Source organism: Lucilia sericata, unplaced genomic scaffold (assembly GCF_015586225.1).
Source record: "Lucilia sericata isolate MDLA Ls3-8-SP2 unplaced genomic scaffold, ASM1558622v1 Contig000346F_arrow, whole genome shotgun sequence".
Taxonomy (NCBI): Eukaryota; Metazoa; Arthropoda; class Insecta; order Diptera; family Calliphoridae; genus Lucilia; species Lucilia sericata.
In genome coordinates, this window is record NW_023994366.1 from 138,297 (window position 1) to 160,549 (window position 22,253).

Genomic DNA, 22,253 nt, shown 5'->3' on the forward strand with positions numbered 1-22,253 from the left:
CATTTTTTATACACCTAATTATTTTGTTTTGTGTCAAATATATAAAGTAACTAAATATACAACCCTGCTAACCATTTTTGCAAAATTTTGTTTTGACTTGTTCATTCTTACTGTTGTCATTGTTTATTAAAGCAAAATGTTAGAAAATTAAATTAAAATTTATAAAAATACTTTAAAAACTCTTTAATTTGAACTAAAAAAATATTTAAACCTAAATTGCATTTACTTAATTATATTTAACTATAAACGAACACAAAAATATGGATGATTTAAATCCTTTAGCCGGCACTGCTCATCTACTGGAAGAGGTGGATAGTAAGTGAAAAGAGGAAACCTAAATAAAGAAAACTTTAAATTACTTCATTTTCCAACAGAAAAACTAATGGTTTTATTAAGAGATGGTCGCACTTTAATAGGTTATTTACGTTCGGTGGATCAATTTGCCAATCTGGTGCTGCATCGTACTATAGAACGTATACACGTTGGCAATGAGTATGGCGATATACCCCGGGGAGTTTTTATAATACGTGGAGAAAATGTGGTCTTACTGGGAGAAATCGTAAGTTGTTTTAATCGAAAAACTAAGCAGCTACATAGAATTGTTTTTATTTTTTTTAGGATCGTGAAAAAGAATCGAAATTGCCCTTAAAGGAAATATCGGTAGATGAGATACTCGATGCCCAAAGACGAGAACAGGAACAGCGTCAGGAAAAACATCGTCTAATATCGAAAGCTTTAAAGGAACGTGGTTTAGCGGTTAATGCCGATATAATCAATGAAGATTTTTGTTAATTTTTTTAATAATATATATATTTTTTATTAAAATATTACACGGATTTTCCTTATGTACACACTTAAAACTATGTTTACGCTTAAAACTAATTAATAATTTTGCTGTTTTTTACGACTTTGTTTCTTCTAATTCTATAAATTTTTCAATAATTTGCATCATTTCCACTTTAGCCTTAATTTTATGACGTGGCGAGAGCTGTCTCAAATAGGAGGCTATCGTTTTGGAGAAATATTCTTCTGTATCGGGCGGCAAGTTTGGAGAGTTAGTATCCCGGCTGGTATTTTGTATAACAGTTTTTTGATGTGAATGTACGAGAGGAGGTGGTGGGGCTGGTGCGCTACATAATTGTTCTTCTTGCATGGAAATATTGTAACCATCAACAATATTATTGCATTCTGGTTTAACTATAACATTGCTGTCACCACCAGCAGCAACTGAGCGACTAACTGAAGGTGCCAGTAAGTAATTGGCATCTGTTTCGGTATGGGTAAGGTTTTCAGGATCTTCCTCAACTGCTTCGTAGACCGCAGAAGTATCTATGTTGTATGGATATAAAAAAATAATTATAATAGAATTATAAGAAGATATCTAAAGTTTAGTCCATAGTATGGTCTAGTCTATAATTTAGTTATTATCTAGTCTAGTCTATAGTCTGATCACAAACTAATTAATACCTTCCACATAATCATGATATTCCTGTTCGCCACAATGTTCATCCGGTTCCTCTTCCTGTATTTCATTTGCATGTTGATGTTCAGGCGCAACTTCCATATGGTCCTGTGATAATTGTTCGACATAACTATATTTACCCGTCGATGAACCATCCTGACTATCATCAATTATATAGCTTTTTTCCGTTTGAGACATTTGATTATAATCCGTTTCATAATTGGACCCATCCGACTCCACTTTATACAATTTGACGGGTCTCGCTTTATCGCGTTTTCTTTTTACTTCCCGTTTCTTAACATAGTTTCGTATGAAATCCATACGTAAGAAAAAATCATTTTTTCCATATTCCGTACTATCAGGATGCAATATCAACTGTTTTAACTCGCGGGCATAACGATCTCTTAGCACTGTCCAACGTTTTCGAGCCTCCCAATGGGTCATGGCTAAACCATCGGCTACGGCCTGCCATTCTTGTTCCTTTTTATATATCAAACGAAAATTGGGATCTTTTGTATTGTAGAGACAAGGTGATGCACGTACACGATCGATTAGCTCGATGTCACCTTCCTCCAAGGGCCTATGGTTCGACGTCATGGCAAATTTGAAAATTTTTCAAATACTTTTTACTGTTTCAGTATTTTTTTACGTGTCGTACTGGCGTATTTACGTATGAATTGTTAAAAACAAAAAAATTTACGTCATTCCATTAGAAAAATGGCGTTAAGTTTATATTAAGTGCTGCCACCCAGCGGAAACCAGTGATGGGGCAATTATAAAGGGTTGCCGAATGGATTGCTAGAGAATGGGGCAAGTAAAGAAAAAGTAAAAAAGAATAATAATAAAAATAACAAAATTTGATTCCTTTTAATAAAAACATTATTATAATTTTAAACTATTTTTATGCAATTTTCATTAAAAAACTATTTTAAAACTAAATTAAATTTCCCCACAATACCGTTAATCATTAATTTTTTCGTGCTGCCATATCAACTTACTTACTAAATGCAACTAAATTACAACCCTGTGTACAATTTGACATAATTTATACAACCCTGTATAGAAATCGCCATTTTGCCTTATTCTTTTACTCTTCCTTTTTGTGTCTGCTTGAGAAATGAAAAAATTCACACGGTTGATGGAAAAAAATTTCTTGTGGAAAGTTTTTCTTTGAAAAAAAAGTGTTAATATTAAACAGAAATCTATTAATTTATATAAAAACACAAACTTCAAGTGTATATTTAATAAAAATATATGAAATAAATATGTATATTTCGAAATATATAAGAAAATAAGTGCAAGAAAAAACAAGACTACTTTTTAAAAGTGTACAAAGAAGAATTTTTTTTCTTAATTGAGGCTGCTTGCAAGATTTTTTTCTTCTTGACGGTAGACAACGACGACACCAGAAGAAATCTGTAAAGGAAAAAAGACAAAAAAATGGAAAACGTAGTGGCGTTTAATAATGAGGTAAGTTATTAGTAATTATTAAATAAAATAAATTTCCAGTTTTATTGTAAAGCATTTATTACATAAATATTTGTGTCCAAGAAAAAAAACTATAAAAAGCGAATAGTCGGCGTTTGTGTAGAAATTAGTAAAACAGGCCACGTTTGTCAGTGTGTGTTGTTTGTTGGCCTTACTATGATGGCTAATGCTCATTTTAGAACCCTTATTGGTTTGTGCTATATTTTTAGACTCCAAATACGAGTTATCAAAGGATTTGAAGATTTTTAACAATTATTTCTTTGTTATCTTTTTTATTAATATATTTTTTTTTTTTATTATTTATCAATAATTTTATTGTGATAACTTCTCATGTATTTTGTTGTGTGTCTTTTAATTTTTGCTTGTTTACCGTTTTCTTGCATTCATTCTTATTCAGTGTAGCCAGATGTGGGGATTTTTTTTGCCACCAAATTAGGCATTTCAAGTATAATTAGAACAAAAAGGGGAGGGATGTGTGAAGTTTTATAAAATACTGCTTTTGGGAAAGAACTGAACGAAAACTGAACTAGAACTGAACTACAACTGAACTACAACTGAACTACAACTGAACTAGAACTAAACTGGATCTGAACTAAAACTGAACTAGAACAGAACTAGAACTGAACTAGAACTGAACTAGAACTGAACTAGAACTGAACTAGAACTGAACTAGAACTGAACTACAACTGAACTAGAACTGAACTAGAACTGAACTAGAACTGAACTAGAACTGAACTAGAACTGAACTAGAACTGAACTAGAACTGAACTAGAACTGAACTAGAACTGAACTAGAACTGAACTAGAACTGAACTAGAACTGAACTAGAACTGAACTAGAACAGAACTAGAACAGAACTAGAACAGAACTGAACTAGAAATGAATTAGAACTGAACTAGAACTTAACTTGAACTGAACTAGAACTGAACTAAAACTGAACTAGAACTGAACTAGAACTGAACTAGAACTGAACTAGAACTGAACTAGAACTAGAACTGAACTAGAACTGAACTAGAACTGAACTAGAACTGAACTAGAACTGAACTAGAACTGAACTAGAACTGAACTAGAACTGAACTAGAACTGAACTAGAACTGAACTAGAACTGAACAAGAACTGAACTAGAACTGAATAAGAACTGAACTAGAACTAGAACCGAATTAGAACTGAACTAGAACTGAACTAGAACTGAACTTTAACTGAACTAGAACAAAACTGGAATAGAACTATCTAAATATTGCTTTAAATGTATTTAAAATTTCACCTCTTTTTTACCCTTCTATCATTTCAGCTTTCTGGGCTCTACGAAAGTAAACCGCCTATATCAAAGGCTAAAATGGCTGCCATCACAAGAGCTGCCATGAGAGCCATTAAATTCTATAAACATGTTGTACAAAGTGTGGAGAAATTTATATTGAAATGTAAACCAGAATATAAAGTTCCCGGTCTATATGTTATCGATTCGATAGTGCGACAATCTCGTCATCAATATGGTGCTGAAAAGGATGTATTTGCACCACGTTTCGCCCGCAATATGAAAGAAACTTTTGCAAATTTATTTCGTTGTGCTCCAGAAGATAAAAGTCGTATTATACGTGTATTGAATCTATGGCAAAAGAATAACGTTTTTGCTCCCGATGTTATACAGCCAATATTCGATTTAGCCGATCCAAATCATCCTATTTATTCAATGCCTCCACCGGGTGCTGCATCCAGTTCATCGGGTCCCAGTGGTTCGGGTAATCTAAGTATAGGAGATATGTCAGCATCTCAAGCAAATGGAGGTTTAAATACTTCTGGTAGTTCGATGGATATAAGTATGGGCGGTGGTGTAGGTAGTGCTGGTGCCCAAGCGGATGATAAATTACCACCCAGTGGTTTAGCTGATCTATCGGTAAGTTAAGCTTAATGTTTTTTCTTACATGTTTTATATTATGTATTAATTCTAATGTCTTACTAACAACATTCATAAACATTTATGTCTTGTGTATTCTTTTTTCACTCTTCTGCTTCAATTAACAATGCGTTTGTTGGTCTTTATTGTGTCAAACAAAAAATATATTTCTGTTTGTTTTTGTTACACTGTCTATGTGTTTTTTTTAAATAGTCTGTAAGTCCTCACGAAAGATCACGCAATACTAACAACTCATTGAGACAATTAGAACATAAGCAACACAGTAGTAAGCGTTCAAACAATAACAATAATAATGCCACCGCTATGGCCTCAACTTCCAAATCACGCGGCGAACATTCTTCGAAGTCAACATTGGAATCGATAAAAATCCATCATCCCGAAACTTATAGTAAATATCAACGTAGCTCTCATGATTATGATTACGATGATGGTCATCATATTGCCGACGATGAAGATAGCAGTGATGAATGTGGTACTTCACCCAAGAAGTCCAATAATCTGTTAGATGTAACTAATGAACATAATTACTTTTTTTTAATTGTTTATGTTATTTATTTGGATGCTTTTATTTGTTTTTGTTTTCTTTGCAAATTTAATTTTTCGTTTATTTTTTTACTTATTGGAAAACTGAATTAGAACTTAACTAGAATAGAACTATAACAGCAACAGATTTATAACAGAACTATAAGAGAACTATAACAAAACTAGAACAGAACTGCAACAGAATTAGAACAGAACTAGAACAAAACTAGAACAGAACAGAACTAGAACAGAACTAGAACAGAACTAGAACAGAACTAGAACAGAACTAGAATAGAACTAGAACAGCACTAGAACAGAACTAGAACAGAACTAGAACAGCACTAGAACAGCACTAGAACAGAACTAAAACAACTAGAACAGAACTTGAACGAAACTAGAACAGAACTTGAACAGAACTAGAACAGAATTAGAACTGAACGAGAACTGAACTAAAACAGAACAGAACTGAACTAGAACAGAACTAGAACAGAACTAGAACAGAACTAGAACTGAACTAGAACTGAACTAGAACTGAACCAGAACTGAACTAGAACTGAACTAGAACTAAACTAGAACGAAACTAGAACAGAACTTGAACAGAATTAGAACTGAACGAGAACTGAACTAAAACAGAACTGAACTAGAACAGAACTAGAACAGAACTAGAACAGAACTAGAACTGAACTAGAACTGAACTAGAACTGAACTAGAACTGAACCAGAACTGAACTAGAACTGAACTAGAACTGAACTAGAACTGAACTAGAACTGAACTAGAACTGAACTAGAACTGAACTAGAACTGAACTAGAACTGAACTAGAACTGAACTAGAACTGAACTAGAACTGAACTAGAACTGAACTAGAACTGAACTAGAACTGAACTAGAACTGAACTAGAACTGAACTAGAACTGAACTAGAACTGAACTAGAACTGAACTAGAACTGAACTAGAACTGAACTAGAACTGAATTAGAACTGAACTAGAACTGAACTAGAACTGAACTAACTGAACTAGAACTGAACTAGAACTGAACTAGAACTGAACTAGAACTGAACTAGAACTGAACTAGAACTGAACTAGAACTAAACTAGAACAGAACTAGACCAGAACTAGAACAGAACTAGAACAGAACTAGAACAGAACTAGAACACAACTAGAACACAACTAGAACACAACTAGAACACAACTAGAACACAACTAGAACTAGAACAGAACTAGAACAGAACTAGAACAGAACTAGAACAGAACTAGAACAGAACTAGAACAGAACTAGAACAGAACTAGAACAGAACTAGAACTGAAGTAGAACTGAACTAGAACAGAACTAGAACAGAACAGAACTAGAACAGTACTAGAACAGAACTAGAACAGAACTAGAACAGAACAGAACTAGAGCAGAACTAGAACAGAACTGGAACAGAACTAGAACAGAACTAGAACAGAACTAGAATAGAACTAGAACAGAACCGAACTAGAACAGAACTAGAACAGAACTAGAACAGAACTAGAACAGAACTAGAACAGAACTAGAACAGAACTAGAACAGAACTAGAAAAGAACTAGAACAGAACTAGAACAGAACTAGAACAGAACTAGAACAGAACTAGAACAGAACTAGAACAGAACTAGAATAGAACTAGAACAGAACTAGAACAGAACTAGATCAGAACTAGAACAGAAATAGAACAGAACTAGAACTCAACTAGAACTCAACTAGAACTCAACTAGAACTCAACTAGAACTCAACTAGAACTGAACTAGAACTGAACTAGAAGTGAACTAGAACTGAACTAGAACTGAACTAGAACTGAACTAGAACTGAACTAGAACTGAACTAGAACTAGAACTGAACTAGAACTAAACTAGAACAGAACTAGACCAGAACTAGAGCAGAACTAGAACAGAACTAGAACAGAACTAAAACACAACTAGAACACAACTAGAACACAACTAGAACACAACTAGAACACAACTAGAACACAACTAGAACACAACTAGAACAGAACTAGAACAGAACTAGAACAGAACTAGAACAGAACTAGAACAGAACTAGAACAGAACTAGAACAGAACTAGAACAGAACTAGAACAGAACTAGAACAGAACTAGAACAGAACTAGAACAGAACTAGAACAGAACTAGAACAGAACTAGAACAGAACTAGAACAGAACTAGAACAGAACTAGAACTGAAGTAGAACTGAACTAGAACAGAACTAGAACAGAACTAGAACAGTACTAGAACAGAACTAGAACAGAACTAGAACAGAACTAGAACAGAACTAGAACAGAACTAGAACAGAACTAGAACAGAACTAGAGCAGACCTAGAACAGAACTAGAACATAACTAGAGCAGAACTAGAACTAAACTAGAACCTTACTAGGACTAAACAAGAACTGAACTACAACTGAAATAAAACTTAACTAGAACTAAACTGGAAATGAACAGAATTAGAACCAAACATATCTTAAACTTATTTAAATTTGATTTTGTACTGAAATAGAACTAAATCAATATTTCACCCCAAAAATATTTTTTTTTTGTACTGATTTCATGTTTTTATTTTTTCTCATTTTATTTCTATTTAAATTTTTATATTAACAAAAAAATGTATTCTTCTCTTCTAGAACAACAATCTAAAACAATTATTAAATGATCCCAATGTTTTACGTCAATTGCAAACATTGCAAAATTTTACCAAATTCAAACAAGACGACAAACAACAACATAATTTACGTTTGCAAGAAGAGGCTTTCGAAAAACATTTACAAAATGTTTTAAAGGTAAAGTAATCTCAAATTATTTTTACTATTTTAAAGCTAAATATTTAAATATTCCAAAAATTAATACTTTTTTTTTTATTTCGTTTTGTTTATTCCTTTCTTTTTCTATACTTTTTCATATTTCATTTTATAGAATTCAGCCTCTTCTAGTTCTGGTAACCAAGATGCTAATGATTTCAATAAAGAGGTAGAATTCGTTTCGGAGGAACAAAAAATTGAGGTACCAAATTTTAAAGTATTTTTTAAATATTTTTATTATTATTTGTTTACAAACAAAAATTTTTTCTATATATATTTTTTTGAATGTGAAGAAAAGCATAAAAAGTTAAAGAATTTTTGTTGAAATAGTACTAATGTTTTGTTGTTACATAAAAAATATTACTTTAAAACTCTTTTAAAACAGCATTTAAGTGTTTTTATTTTCTAAAACTATTTATGCTTTTTTTCTCATTAAATATTTATATAAATGTTTATTAAAAAATGATAAATACCATTCATTACCACAATATAAAGAGAAATTATAGGCAATATTTTCTTAAGTAAAATTTTAAAACAAACTCTTGTTTAAAAAAAAAAAAAAAAACTATATAATATTTTGAAAAATTCTAAAGAAAACCAAAACTTATAATTTCTATTTATTTGTGCTGACGTGCAGTTGTTAAATTATGAAACAAAATATTAACTAAAATAACAAAGAAAAAACATAAGCAATGAAAAATCAGCATTAATACCTTATGTTGTTATACGTTTTGAATTCAAACAACAAAATTTCCCATATACAAATACAATTAATACCAAAAGAAAAGCCAGATACAAAAAGAAACAATATTGAAATGATGATCTCTATAAAAAGTTTAACACTTACAATCAAGATAAGTTGTATAAACTTTGTACAGATTTTTTCTGATAGCCCAAAAAAAAATTGTATTGTATGATGATTAAAGAAAATTATTTTATGTTATACAAAGTTAAACGCCATTTAAGAAAATTAGTGATTATAGGAAAAAAATTTAAGTGTTTTTGGGTTCGTGTTTTGATTTTATTCGAGTTAATTTTTTCGATTTTACGCCGATAAATAGTTTAGATAACATCTTTAACTTCCGAGACTTACAACTAAACTACAATTAAACAGGGACTAAAGCAGAACTTTATTAAACTGGAACTGAACGAAAACTGAACCAGAACATGTCTAGAAGAGTACTAGAATAGAATTAGAACAGAACTAGGACAGAACTGGAACAGAACTAGGACAGAACTGGAACAGAACTAGAACAGAACTAGAACAGAACTGGAACAGAACTGGAACAGAACTAGAACAGAACTAGAACAGAACTAGAACAGAACTAGAACAGAACTAGAACAGAACTAGAACAGAACTAGAACAGAACTAGAACAGAACTAGAACAGAACTAGATTAGAACAGAACTAGAACAGAACTAGAACAGAACTAGAACAGAACTAGAACAGAACTAGAACAGAACTAGAATAGAACAGAACTAGAACAGAACTAGAACAGAACTAGAACAGAACTAGAACAGAACTAGAACAGAACTAGAACAGAACTAGAACAGAACCAGAACAGAACTGGAACAGAACTAGAACAGAACTAGAACAGAACTAGAACAGAACTAGAACTGAAGTAGAACAGAACTAAAACAGAACTAGAACAGAACTAGAACAGAACTAGAACAGAACTAGAACAGAACTAGAACTAGAACAGAACTAGAACAGAACTAGTACAGAACTAGAACAGAACTAGAACAGAACTAGAACAGAACTAGAACAGAACTAGAACAGAACTAGAACAGAACTAGCACAGAACTAGAACAGAACTAGAACAGAACTAGAACAGAACTAGAACAGAACTAGAACAGAACTAGAAAAGAACTAGAACAGCACTAGAACTGAACTAGAACTGAACTAGAACTGAACTAGAAATGAACTAGAACTGAACTAGAACTGAACTAGAACTGAACTAGAAATGAACTAGAACTAGAACTGAACTAGAACTGAACTAGAACTGAACTAGAACTGAACTAGAACTGAACTAGAACTGAACAGAACTGAACTAGAACTGACTAGAACAGAACTAGAACAGAACTAGAACAGAACTAGAACAGAACTAGAACAGAACTAGAACAGAACTAGAACAGAACTAGAACAGAAACTAGAACAGAACAGAACTAGAACTAGAACAGAACTAGAACAGAACAGAACTAGAACAGAACTAGAACAGAACTAGAACAGAACTAGAACAGAACTAGAACAGAACTAGAACAGAACTAGAACAGACTAGAACAACTAGAACAGAACTAGAACAGAACAGAACAGAACTAGAACAGAACAGAACTAGAACAGAACTAGAACAGAACTAGAACAGAACTAGAACTGAACTAGAACTGAACTAGAACTGAACTAGAACTGAACTAGAACTGAACTAGAACTGAACTAGAACTGAACTAGAACTGAACTAGAACTGAACTAGAACTGAACTAGAACTGAACTAGAACTGAACTAGAACTGAACTAGAACTGAACTAGAACTGAACTAGAACTGAACTAGAACTGAACTAGAACTGAACTAGAACTGAACTAGAACTGAACTAGAACTGAACTAGAACTGAACTAGAACTGAACTAGAACTGAACTAGAACTGAACTAGAACTGAACTAGAACTGAACTAGAACTGAACTAGAACTGAACTAGAACTGAACTAGAACTGAACTAGAACTGAACTAGAACTGAACTAGAACTGAACTAGAACTGAACTAGAACTGAACTAGAACTGAACTAGATCTGAAGTAGAACTGAACTAGAACTGAACTAGAACTGAACTAGAACTAAACTAGAACTGAACTAGAATTGAACTAGAACTGAACCAGAACTGAACTGAACTAGAACTGAACTAGAACTGAACTAGAACTGAACTAGAACTGAACTAGAACTGAACTAGAACAGAACTAGAACAGAACTAGAACATAACTAGAACAGAACTAGAACAGAACTAGAACAGAACTAGAACAGAACTAGAACAGAACTAGAACAGAACTAGAACAGAACTAGAACAGAACTAGAACTAGAACAGAACTAGAACAGAACTAGAACAGAACTAGAACAGAACTAGAACGGAACTAGAACTGAACTAGAACTGAACTAGAACAGAACTAGAACTGAACTAGAACTGAACTAGAACTGAACTAGAACTGAACTAGAACTGAACTAGAACAGAACTAGAATAGAACTAGAACAGAACTGGAACAGAACTAGAACAGAACTAGAACAGAACTAGAATAGAACTAGAACAGAACTAGAACTGAACTAGAACTGAACTAGAACTGAACTGACCTGAACTAGAACTGAACTAGAACTGAACTAGAACTGAACTAGAACTGAACTAGAACTGAACTAGAACTGAACTAGAACTGAACTAGAACTGAACTAGAACTGAACTAGAACTAGAACTGAACTAGAACTGAACTAGAACAGAACTAGAACAGAACTAGAACTGAACTAGAACTGAACTAGAACTGAACTAGAACTGAACTAGAACAGAACTAGAACTGAACTAGAACTGAACTAGAACTGAACTAGAACTGAACTAGAAATGAACTAGAAATGAACTAGAACTAGAACTGAACTAGAACTGAACTAGAACTGAACTAGAAATGAACTAGAACTAGAACTGAACTAGAACTGAACTAGAACTGAACTAGAACTGAACTAGAACTGAACTAGAACTGAACTAGAACTGAACTAGAACTGAACTAGAACTGAACTAGAACTGAACTAGAACTGAACTAGAACTGAACTAGAACTGAACTAGGACTGAACTACAACTGAACTTGAACTGAACTAGGACTGAACTAGAACTGAAATAGAACTGAACTAGAATTGAACTAGAACTGAACTAGAATTGAACTAGAACTAAACCAGAATTGAACTAGAGTAGATCTAGAACTAAACTGGAACTAACTGAGTTACAACTAAACCAGACCTAAACTAAAAATGAAACTGAACTAGCAATCGAACTCGAATGAAAACAAACACGAATTCAAGATTTAACACATATTCAGCATTTAAACAAAGCTAAACTTAGAAAAGACCCTAAATGAAAATATCCTTGAAATTTTAAAATTTAATGTTTAAATCAATATCTATTAATTAAAAAATACGTAAAATGACAAAATGTCGTCGGAATTTTCTAAAAAAAATAATATAAATCAAACAAAAGATATGAAAATGACCACCAAAGGTAAGGTTAAAGAATAACAGAAATTCCGTACGGATCCGAAGGTATAACAACGTTTGAGTAGACAGCTGGTAAGTTTTAAATTAGTAATTGTTTTTTAAAATTGTTAAATATTTTCAACAAATTATGCCAAAAAAGGAAACTTTTTACGAGTGATTGTTGTAACAAAAAGAAAATTTGCTTAAATTATTATAAAAAAACCTTAAAAGTGTGATGAGTACGTTAAAAAGAAAAGGTCGCCACGTCAACACCACAACAAATAAGGAGATTTTATAAATGAGTTAGAAGGGTTTTTTACATTTTTGTTTTAAAATTGAATAATTGAATAAATAAAACCGAAAAGCAAGCACACACGTCAACACCTCTCGCCTAACGTCTTTCAAAGAGCATAACCACTCTAAACGTTACTACTAGTATAGAGTTATAAACTCTTAGATTAATGACTATTCTAAAAAAAAAAACTTCATCAAATCATTTTTGTGTAAAAACGAAAAATATATAAAAAATTGTTCTTACTTTGTGAACATATTTTATACAAACTGTTCCAAACTTTATTATTTACTTTCCCTAAATCCCTCTCACTACTTTCCTCACCTTCCCCCAAACCTTTTTCCTTAAATAACTTTTAACTTTTAAACATTTTTATTTTTTTATATTTTTTTTTTTGTTTTCTTTTTTTTCTTTTTTTTTTGCAATCTATTTTAAATCTCTCTTTAAAAACCATATAGGTTATCAATTTGGATGGCAATGATTCTCGTAGTCCCACACCAGATCGTGATCGCTATAAGAGACGTCGCAGCCGTAGTCGTTCCCGTTCACGTGATCGTGGAGGTCGCAATCGTCGAGGACGTAGCCGTTCTCGTTCACGCAGTCGTTCACCACGTTCGAATCGCCGTCGCAATTCCAGAGATCGTGAGCGTACCAATCGTGACAAGGAAAAGGATCGTGAACATGAACGTGAACGCCGCAAAAAGGGTCTTCCAGAGATTAAAAAGGATCATTTAAGTGGTAATGTTGGATATTTTGAAAAACAAAATTTAAAAAAAAAAAACTTGGAGATTTTTTAGAAAATATAAACATTTTATTGAAATTATTCTAAAGTGATTTGAAATTTTAGTTTGAAAATGTTTATTTTTTCTATAAATCTCTTTGTTTTTCAAAATTTAAATTAATGAAAACTTTTTACATTTCAGCGTTTTTTTCAAAAAGTTTCAAAATTCTTCTAAGATTTGTTTTCAAATTTGTTTTTTATTGAAAATTCTTTAGAATTTTTCTATAATTTCTTTTCAATTTCGAAATTTCACCAAATTTTTTTGAAATTTTAGATATTTTCATAAAAGAATCCATTCTTTTACTTCTATGCTATTTAATTTTCAAGGAACGAACAGTCGTTTTCGGAAAATTTGATTTTTTCAAAAAAAATCTTAAGATTTTTCTTACAACTGTTTCGAAATTTAATCATATTTTTTAAAAGAATACTTTCTTTTACTGCTTAGCTATTCATTTTCCAAATAAAAAAATAAATTTTCTCAAAAAAAAAAAATTAAGATTTTGTCCAAATTTTGACTATTTTCTCCGGCAAATGTCTTGTTTGTCTGTCAAAAAATGTCTTTTAAAATAGAAATCACTTTGTGGTTCTCTAACCCCAGGGGCACAAAGCTCAAAAAGTCTTCAAAACTTTAACATTTGCAACAGGAATTTCAGCTTTCTTTGATCAAATTGAATGTCCTCTAAACAAACTTTTAATTTGGAAATTTTCACTTTTTGAATTCTTTGAAAAGTCCCCCCCCCCCCAGGGGGTTCTAAAGCCAAAAATGTCCTCATTGATAATACAATTTTAAATGTTAAACTTATTTTTGAAACGAAAATCTTACAAAATTCAAAATTTATTTCATTTCTTCAGAGTTCTTTTGAAGAACTAAAAGAAATCTTGAAAATTTATTTTATTAAAATATTTTACTAATATAAACTTTTCTTTTCTTATTACAGAGAGTGGCTCTTTGGAAAGACGTGTGTGTTGTTGTGGTTGTTGTTATATTTGTCGTCGTTTTAACTCTTTTAGGCCAATACTCGCCGTTATAGTTTTCTGTTAGGTTTAAAACTCTTAAAACTCGATCGAAACTATTAAAAAAATCGCTTATTTTCTAACAAAATATTGACTTATTATCCAGCAAACATATGTTTCTTATCGCAGAAGTCTCTCAAAAGTATCTTCCATGCGTTTATACGATCAAATTGTTCGCCGAAGTAACATTATTCTAAACTTCCTTTGCAAACAACTGTATCTTATGGAAGTATGCTCTATGAGACAAATGGAAGTGTCTTCTAGAAAACACCGAGAAATTGCTCAAAAGTATCTTCCATGCGAAGTCACTGAAAAGTGTCTTCCATGCGATAAGTCGATCATTATTTTGTAGTATCTTTATTCTAAACTTCCTTTGGGAAGGAGTGTTTTTGATGCAAGTGTACGAGTACTCTATCATACACATGGAAGTAATTTCTAGAAAACAACTAGAAGAAACATGTGCTTTAATCGCGAAAGTCTCTTAAAAGTATCTTCCATACAATAAGTCAATTAAATTACACGTATTAAACGTCGCAGTAACGTTATTCTAAACTTTCTTTGGAAACAACTGTTTCTGATGCAAGTGTACTCTATAATACACATGCAAGTGACTTCTAAAAACACCTTAAGTATCTTCCATTCGAAGTCACTGAAATGTATCTTCCAGGCGATAAGTCGATAGTTATTCCATAGTATCTTTATTCTAAACTTTCGTTGCGAAGAATTGTTTTTGGTGCAATTCTTACTTCCATACAAATGAAGTGAGCAACTGTTTTTAATGTGTACTATCTTCCAACTGTCATCTAGAAGTCCCTTAAGCGTACCTATCAAAAATATATAAATTGGAAAGTAATGTCTCTTCTAAATATCATACAATATTAGATTAAACGGAAATTAACCAAAACAGAAATTGTATACAATCTTTTAACTATCATCCAAAAGTGTCCTAAACATATATCAAAATAATTTCACAGTTTGATATTTAAAAATCTCTGACGTGTGTGGTATCTGCTATAATCCGCAACAGTTTTGTGTTTCAAATGTTTAAAGTGATCTTATCTAAATCTTTTCGAAATGTTGTCGTCTCTTGTTATGTACTCGCTATTATAGTATAGGTTTCAGGATTAACAAGTAGTTATTGAGCAAAATTCAATTAATCAATCTTCAGAATCTTTAAAAACTATGTTAGCGGAATGTGTTGACTGGTGTACTTGCTTCCTTTTTTTTTTTTGGTGACCTTCACACGGTTTTATGCATAGATCTTGGCATATCTATGACCTTGACTTATCTATGAAATATCCAACGTATATAAACTAGTATATGTTGTAGACAATGAACTAGTAATTCGAAAAGTTAATGGACTTGTCTGTTGACTAGTCTAAGAACTTGTCTATTTACTAGTCATTAAACTTGTCGATTGACAGTTCTATGGATTATGGACCAGTCTCTGATTTATTCTATAGTCTAGTCAATAGACTATATAGTCTAGGATAAACTATTGACTCAATTATATACTAGACTAGATTATGGGCTAGACTAAAGATTAAGCTATTGTGTAGGCCATAGTCTAGGCTATAGTCTAGTCTATAGTTTAGTCTATAGGCTAGTCTATAGTCTAGGCTATAGTCTAGTCTATAGTCTAGTCTATAGTCTTGTATATAGTCTAGTCTATAGTTTAATCTATAGTCTAGTCCATAATCTAGTCTAGTATATAGTATAGTCTATAGTTTAATATAGTCTAGTATATGTACTAGTCTATAGTCTAGCCTATAATCTAGTCTATAATCTAGTCTATAATCTAGTCTATAGTCTAGTCTATAGTCTAGTCTATAGTCTAGTCTATAGTCTAGTCTAGTCTATAGTCTAGTCTATAGTCTAGTCTATAGTCTAGTCTATAGTCTAGTCTATAGTCTAGTCTATAGTCTAGTCTATAGTCTAATCTATAGTCTAGTCTATAGTCTAGTCTATAGTCTAGTCTATAGTCTAGTCTATAGTCTAGTCTATAGTCTAGTCTATAGTCTAGTCTATAGTCTAGTCTATAGTCTAGTCTATAGTCTAGTCTATACTCTAGTCTATACTCTAGTCTATACTCTAGTCTATAGTCTAGTCTATAGTCTAGTCTATAGTCTAGTCTATAGTTCAGTCTATAGTCTAGTCTATAGTCTAGTCTATAGTCTAGTCTATTGTCTAGTCTATAGTCTAGTCTATAGTCTAGTCTATAGTCTAGTCTAGTCTATAGTCTAGTCTATAGTCTAGTCTATAGTCTAGTCTATAGTCTAGTCTATACTCTAGTCTATAATCTAGTCTGTAGTCTAGTCTATTGTCTAGTCTATAGTCTAGTCTATAGTCTAGCCTATATTCTAGTCTATAGTCTAGTCTATAGTCTAGCCTATATTCTAGTCTATAGTCTAGTCTATAGTCTAGTCTATAGTCTAGTCTATAGTCTAGTCTATAGTCTAGTCTATAGTCTAGTCTATACTCTAGTCTATAGTCTAGTCTATAGTCTAGTCTATTGTCTAGTCTATAGTCTAGTCTATAGTCTAGTCTATTGTCTAGTCTATAGTCTAGTCTATAGTCTAGTCTATAGTCTAGTCTATAGTCTAGTCTATAGTCTAGTCTATAGTCTAGTCTATAGTCTAGTCTATAGTCTAGTCTATAGTCTAGTCTATAGTCTAGTCTATAGCCTAGTCTATAGTCTAGTCCATAATCTAGTCTATAGTCTAGCCTATAGTCTAGTCTATAGTCTAGTCTGTAGTCTACTCTATAGTCTAGTCAATAGTCTAGTCTATAGTCTAGTCTATAGTCTAGTCTATAGTTTAGTCTATAGTCTAGTCTATAGTCTAGTCTATAGTCTAGTCTTTAGTCTAGTCTATAGTATACTCTATAGTCTAGTCAATAGTCTAGTCTATAGTCTAATCTTTGGTTAAATCTATAGTCACTAGACTATAGATTTTAGATTATATAGACTATATTTATATATACTATAGATTAGACTATATACTTGACTAGAAAATAGACTATAGATTAAACTATAGAATAGGCTATAGATCTGACTAAAGCTTAGACTATAGACTAGACTATATACAATACTTTAGACTATAGTCTAGACTATTGACTAGATTATAGACTATAGACAAGACTATACAGACTAGACTATAGATTACACTAGACTATGAACTAGACTATAGACTTAACTATAGCCAAAACTATACTGCATATATACTAGACAAGATTATGAACTAGACCATAGATTAAACTATAGACTAGACTATAACCTAGATTATAGATTAGACTATGGACTAGACTATAGATTAAACTATAGACCAGACTCTAGTCCATAGATTAAACTATAAACTAGAGTATAGACTAGACTGTAAACTAGACTATATATTCGATTATGAACTAGACTATAGATTAAACTATAGACTAGAGTCTAGTCTATAGTATATTATACTCTAGTCTACAGTTTAATCTATGATGTAGTCCATAATATATTCTATTATACAGTATAGTCTAGTTTATAGTATGCAGTCTTGGCTATAAGTTTAATTTTTTTTCTTTAATTCTGAGAAAAAATATTTTGCAAAAAATTCGACCTTCATCAAGTTTGAAAACTTGATGAAGGTCGAAATTACAAATTTGTTGTTAGAGCTTTTTGTTTCTACAATATTTGAGTAATTTTTCTTACAGTTCTATATATAGTACATAATTTTATAAATCCGCATAAGATTTATTTTCCACTTAATTGCATTACCTCCTCGAATGCCTAACATATAGCATTCGACAGACACTTAAAGACAATAAAGGTTTTTATAATAATTGAGCAAATTTAAAGAAAATACGCAAGTAAAACTTTTGAAAATATTTTATTAATCCATTCAAAATAAACACCTAAACCAGATCCTGTTTATAACCAAATTTTAGTATAAAATTTATAAAAAAAGATTATTAATTCTAACATAACCTCAACAACTGCACGTGGTTTTACCAAAGAACAAACTCTGCCCAAATTGTCTCATATATAACATCTTTTTTGTAAATTAAAACAAATTTTCCTTTTCTTTTCTTACAGTTTGCAGTACCACACTATGGGTGGGACATTTATCAAAACTTGTCTATCAGGAGGAATTATCCGATACATTCGGTGAATATGGTGATATTGTGAGCATTGATCAAATAGTACCGCGTGGTTGTGCTTTCATTGTTATGAATCGTCGCCAAGATGCCCACAAAGCTATGCAGAGTCTTAAGAATCATAAACTGCAAGGTAGAGCCATAACCATATCATGGGCAGCCGGTAAGGGTGTCAAGAGTAAGGAATGGAAAGATTTCTGGGATTTGGAGCTGGGTGTTACCTATATACCATGGAATAAACTGGATGAGAGCACCGATTTCGATGCACTCGAAGAGGGTGGTATGTTCGATGAGGATTCCATGCCCAGTTGGATGAAGGAGAAGATTAACAAATTGAAGAGTTTGAAAGAAGGTGGTGTTGGCGGTGAGCATGTAAATTTGCCTGGTGCGGCCGGTTTGGCGGGACCACCGCCTGTTTTACCTCCCGGCGGAAATCCAGCTATGATGTTTGGCATAGATACAACACAGCCACCACCAGGACCTCCACCCACTGGTGGTCCACCACCAATGTTACCCATGGTACCGGGTCAATTCTCAATGGCACCTCCCATGGGCGGACCGCCGCGTATGTTGGGACCTCCTCATATGGGCATGCCTATATCTGGTATACACATGCCGCCTAATATAGTGCCTCCTCATGCTATGATGATGATGCCGGGCTTTGGTATGCCGGGACCAGGCGGCGCTCCTCCAATGGGTCCTCCTCACATGCCTCCCATGGCTGGGCCACATCCCACGCAATTTCCCCCACCACCCGGTGGACCCCCAGCCTCAACCATGGCTTCCAATGTGTCTAGTGATGATCAAATGGATATTGAAATGGAAGACGAAGAAGGTGCCACAGTGGCTTCAGCAAATCCACCAGCAGCATCTGGCAGTGGTATGAATTTCTCACAACCTCCTCCAGCATTTGCGGGCGGTAGTGGTGAAAATTCAGCTGCCGCTGCAGGAGAACCGTTTTCGCGTGAACGCAATCGTGGTGGCGCGGGAGGTTCTAGATGGGGAGGACGTGGAGGCGGTGTTGGGCCTGATGATGAGGTCAATGAGGGTAGATGGCGGGAGAATGGTGGCCAAGGTGGTCCCCATAATTTTGGTGACTCAGGACCACGTAATGCAGGCGGTCCACCACATAGGCCTGATTTTATGAATGGTAAGTCACAATTATTACAGTAGCACTCAAGTTGAACTAGAACTGAACTAGAACTAAACTTGACCTGAATTAGAACTAGAAGGAAATACAGGTATAAAATGTGTGACAACTTTATTTGTTTCGTTTGCAGATTATGACAAACGTGGTGGACCTGGTCCACGGGGAGGAGGTGGTGGCCCCAATTTCAATGGTGGCGGAGGTGATTTTCATCCCAACATGCAAAATCGCTTTAATCAGCCAACAAATTTAATGCAAATGCGTATACCTCCACCAAATGCGTTTAATCAAAGAGGTGGTCCAGGCGGGGGTGGACCACCCATGTTTATGCGTGGCGGTCAAGGTGGTCCCGGTGGACAAGGTGGTCGACAACAAGGACCTGGTAAGTTATTTTATTTTTTTTTATTTCATTTGGAAGAAAATAAAATTTTAATTTTTGAAATTTTTTTAGGATTTTTCAATAGAAACAATCCCTTTGATCGCGATATGAATGAAGGATTTGGCGGAAGAGGCAGAGGACGCGGTGGTGGCCGCGGAGGTGGTCGTGGCGGTAGAGGTGGAGCCTTTGGTGGTGGCCGGGATGGTATGCCTGGCGGTGGTGGTCCTCATGGCGGCAATTGGAGTGACGAAGAAGGAGATGAAGGTGGTTTCAAACGACGTGGCGGCGGTGGAGGTATGGGTGGCAATCGCTTCCGTGATCGCGAGGGAAGTGCTGATCGCTTTAACATGCGTGATAATAATACTAGAGGAGGTCGCCGTGGTGCCGGAGGTCCACCACGTGAACGCAATGACAGTGAACGAGACAATCGGGCTGGACGTGGTCCATCAGCTGGCAGTGGTGGTCGTCGTATGTCACGAGATGAGAATAACAAGAAAAAGCCACGTATTTGCGATACCGAAGAAGATTGGGATCGTGAGCTAGAAGATTATGATGGCAAGAGCGATAAGAAACAGTTAGCCCAACAGGCAGCCAAAACTAGCGAAAATACAAGTAGTATAGCTAAAAATACCGCAGATAACAGTAGTAAACATGAGGCTGGTAAAATGGATAAGCCAGCGCTGCAGGCTAACGACCAGAAAACAGATGCTAAAGAGGTTAAAGAAGACAATGAAACTAAAGCGTCTAAACCTCAAACAGTTAACATGCCACCAGCAGCCACAGATGAGGGTGATAAAAATACTAAATCTGCCACACCACTATATGATGAACTACCGGCACCCAAGGCCGCCAATGCAACAAATAAGCCAGCTAACGAAACGACGACGACAAATGCCGCCGAAACAGTAAAACCACCAGCAGTAGAGACTGCTAAACCAGCTCCGGTAGCAGCAGTAGCTGAGAAACCAACAGAAACTAAGGCGGCAGTTGAACAAAAACCAGCAGCCAACAACAACACCACCACCACCAACAAAGCAATAGAATCTGTTACAACAAGTAGTAATGAAACGGTGGTGACTGCTGACAGTAAATCTGAAACTGTTGCTGCTGAAACTGCTGCTGCAGAAGCTTGAACAGTAAATATGCTAAAGCCTGCCTTCAGTGCCATGGCAGAGTTAAACAACAACAACAACAACTAGAACAATTTAGTAACATAAATTCTCCCACAAGAATGAAAAAGAAAAAGAGATTTTAAATGTATATTAATTTAATTATAAAACTCAGCAAAAAGGACACACAATTAAACAAAAAGAAAACAATATAGTAATTTGTAACCCCCCCTCCCCTACCCCTTACATTAATTAGTAATACATATATTAAAAGCAAAAGAGAAATTTATAATATAACTATTTAATTCGAAAACAAAAAAAAACAGAATTTTAAACTTTGCTAAATTGGTTTATTTTATTTTTTTTTCATTTACTTCCTTCCAACAACATACATTTCTTTTTATTATAATTTCTTATCATTACATAAGTTTTTTTTATTATGTAACGATATTATTTAAGTGTTATAAAATATGTAATTTTTATTTAATACAGAAAAAGCAATTTGTTTTAAATTTTTAATTGAGAACAATTCTAAATACATATTAATTTATAATACTGCAAAATCTATTTAATTAGTTTTATTACTAACATTTTTTTTTTCCTTAAGTTTTGCTCTTTAGAACTATTTCCTTCTTCGGTTTCGCTTCTACTTTCCTCGTTTTTTTATTTTTCACAAATCCTAAGGTAAATTTAAATTTAAACTAAACAAAAGCAAAACTTTTTATTTCTTTCCAAACTATAAAGTTTAAACAAAACAAAAAAAGTAAAAATTATTTAAATTATAAAACAAAAAGAACTTAAGCATTAATATTATTCACATTTAAAGAAGAAGAAAAAATCTATAATAAAAGAAAAATAAACAAAAAAAAAAAAAAAACGTAAAAATTATGCTGTTGTTTTGATTATTTTATATAGACTATAGACTCTTCTATAGTCGAGACTATAGACTTATTATATAGTCGAGACTATAGACTATTCTATAGTCGAGACTGTAAACTAC

At 33.4% G+C, this 22,253-nt stretch overlaps 3 protein-coding genes across 4 annotated transcripts; 2 read left to right on the forward strand and 1 right to left on the reverse strand.

Moving 5' to 3' along the window:
* Nucleotides 1-87: 87 nt before the first annotated feature.
* On the forward strand, nt 88-860 carry LOC119603898 (U6 snRNA-associated Sm-like protein LSm1). The gene is made up of 3 exons (XM_037956179.1): nt 88-315; nt 375-559; nt 619-860. Exons 1-3 carry the CDS (start codon nt 261-263, stop codon nt 790-792), a joined length of 414 nt encoding a protein of 137 aa, XP_037812107.1. The 5' UTR covers nt 88-260; the 3' UTR covers nt 793-860.
* An 8-nt stretch (nt 861-868) lies between these two features.
* LOC119603897 (transcription factor Adf-1) lies at nt 869-2,202 on the reverse strand. Its single transcript, XM_037956178.1, has 2 exons — nt 1,468-2,202; nt 869-1,329 (listed from the first exon to the last, which is right to left on the reverse strand). Exons 1-2 carry the CDS (start codon nt 2,057-2,059, stop codon nt 902-904), a joined length of 1,020 nt encoding a protein of 339 aa, XP_037812106.1. The 5' UTR covers nt 2,060-2,202; the 3' UTR covers nt 869-901.
* A 307-nt stretch (nt 2,203-2,509) lies between these two features.
* On the forward strand, nt 2,510-21,423 carry LOC119603900 (SR-related and CTD-associated factor 4). Of its 2 annotated transcripts, XM_037956181.1 has the most exons (9): nt 2,575-2,932; nt 4,241-4,843; nt 5,057-5,371; nt 8,016-8,171; nt 8,305-8,391; nt 13,148-13,427; nt 18,557-19,768; nt 19,899-20,147; nt 20,217-21,423. In XM_037956181.1, exons 1-9 carry the CDS (start codon nt 2,903-2,905, stop codon nt 21,275-21,277), a joined length of 3,993 nt encoding a protein of 1,330 aa, XP_037812109.1. In that variant the 5' UTR covers nt 2,575-2,902; the 3' UTR covers nt 21,278-21,423. The 2 variants fall into 2 exon arrangements, with proteins under 2 accessions (XP_037812110.1, XP_037812109.1); XM_037956182.1 differs by lacking the exon at nt 5,057-5,371 and having other exon boundaries at nt 2,510-2,932.
* The last annotated feature ends 830 nt before the right edge of the window (nt 21,424-22,253 follow it).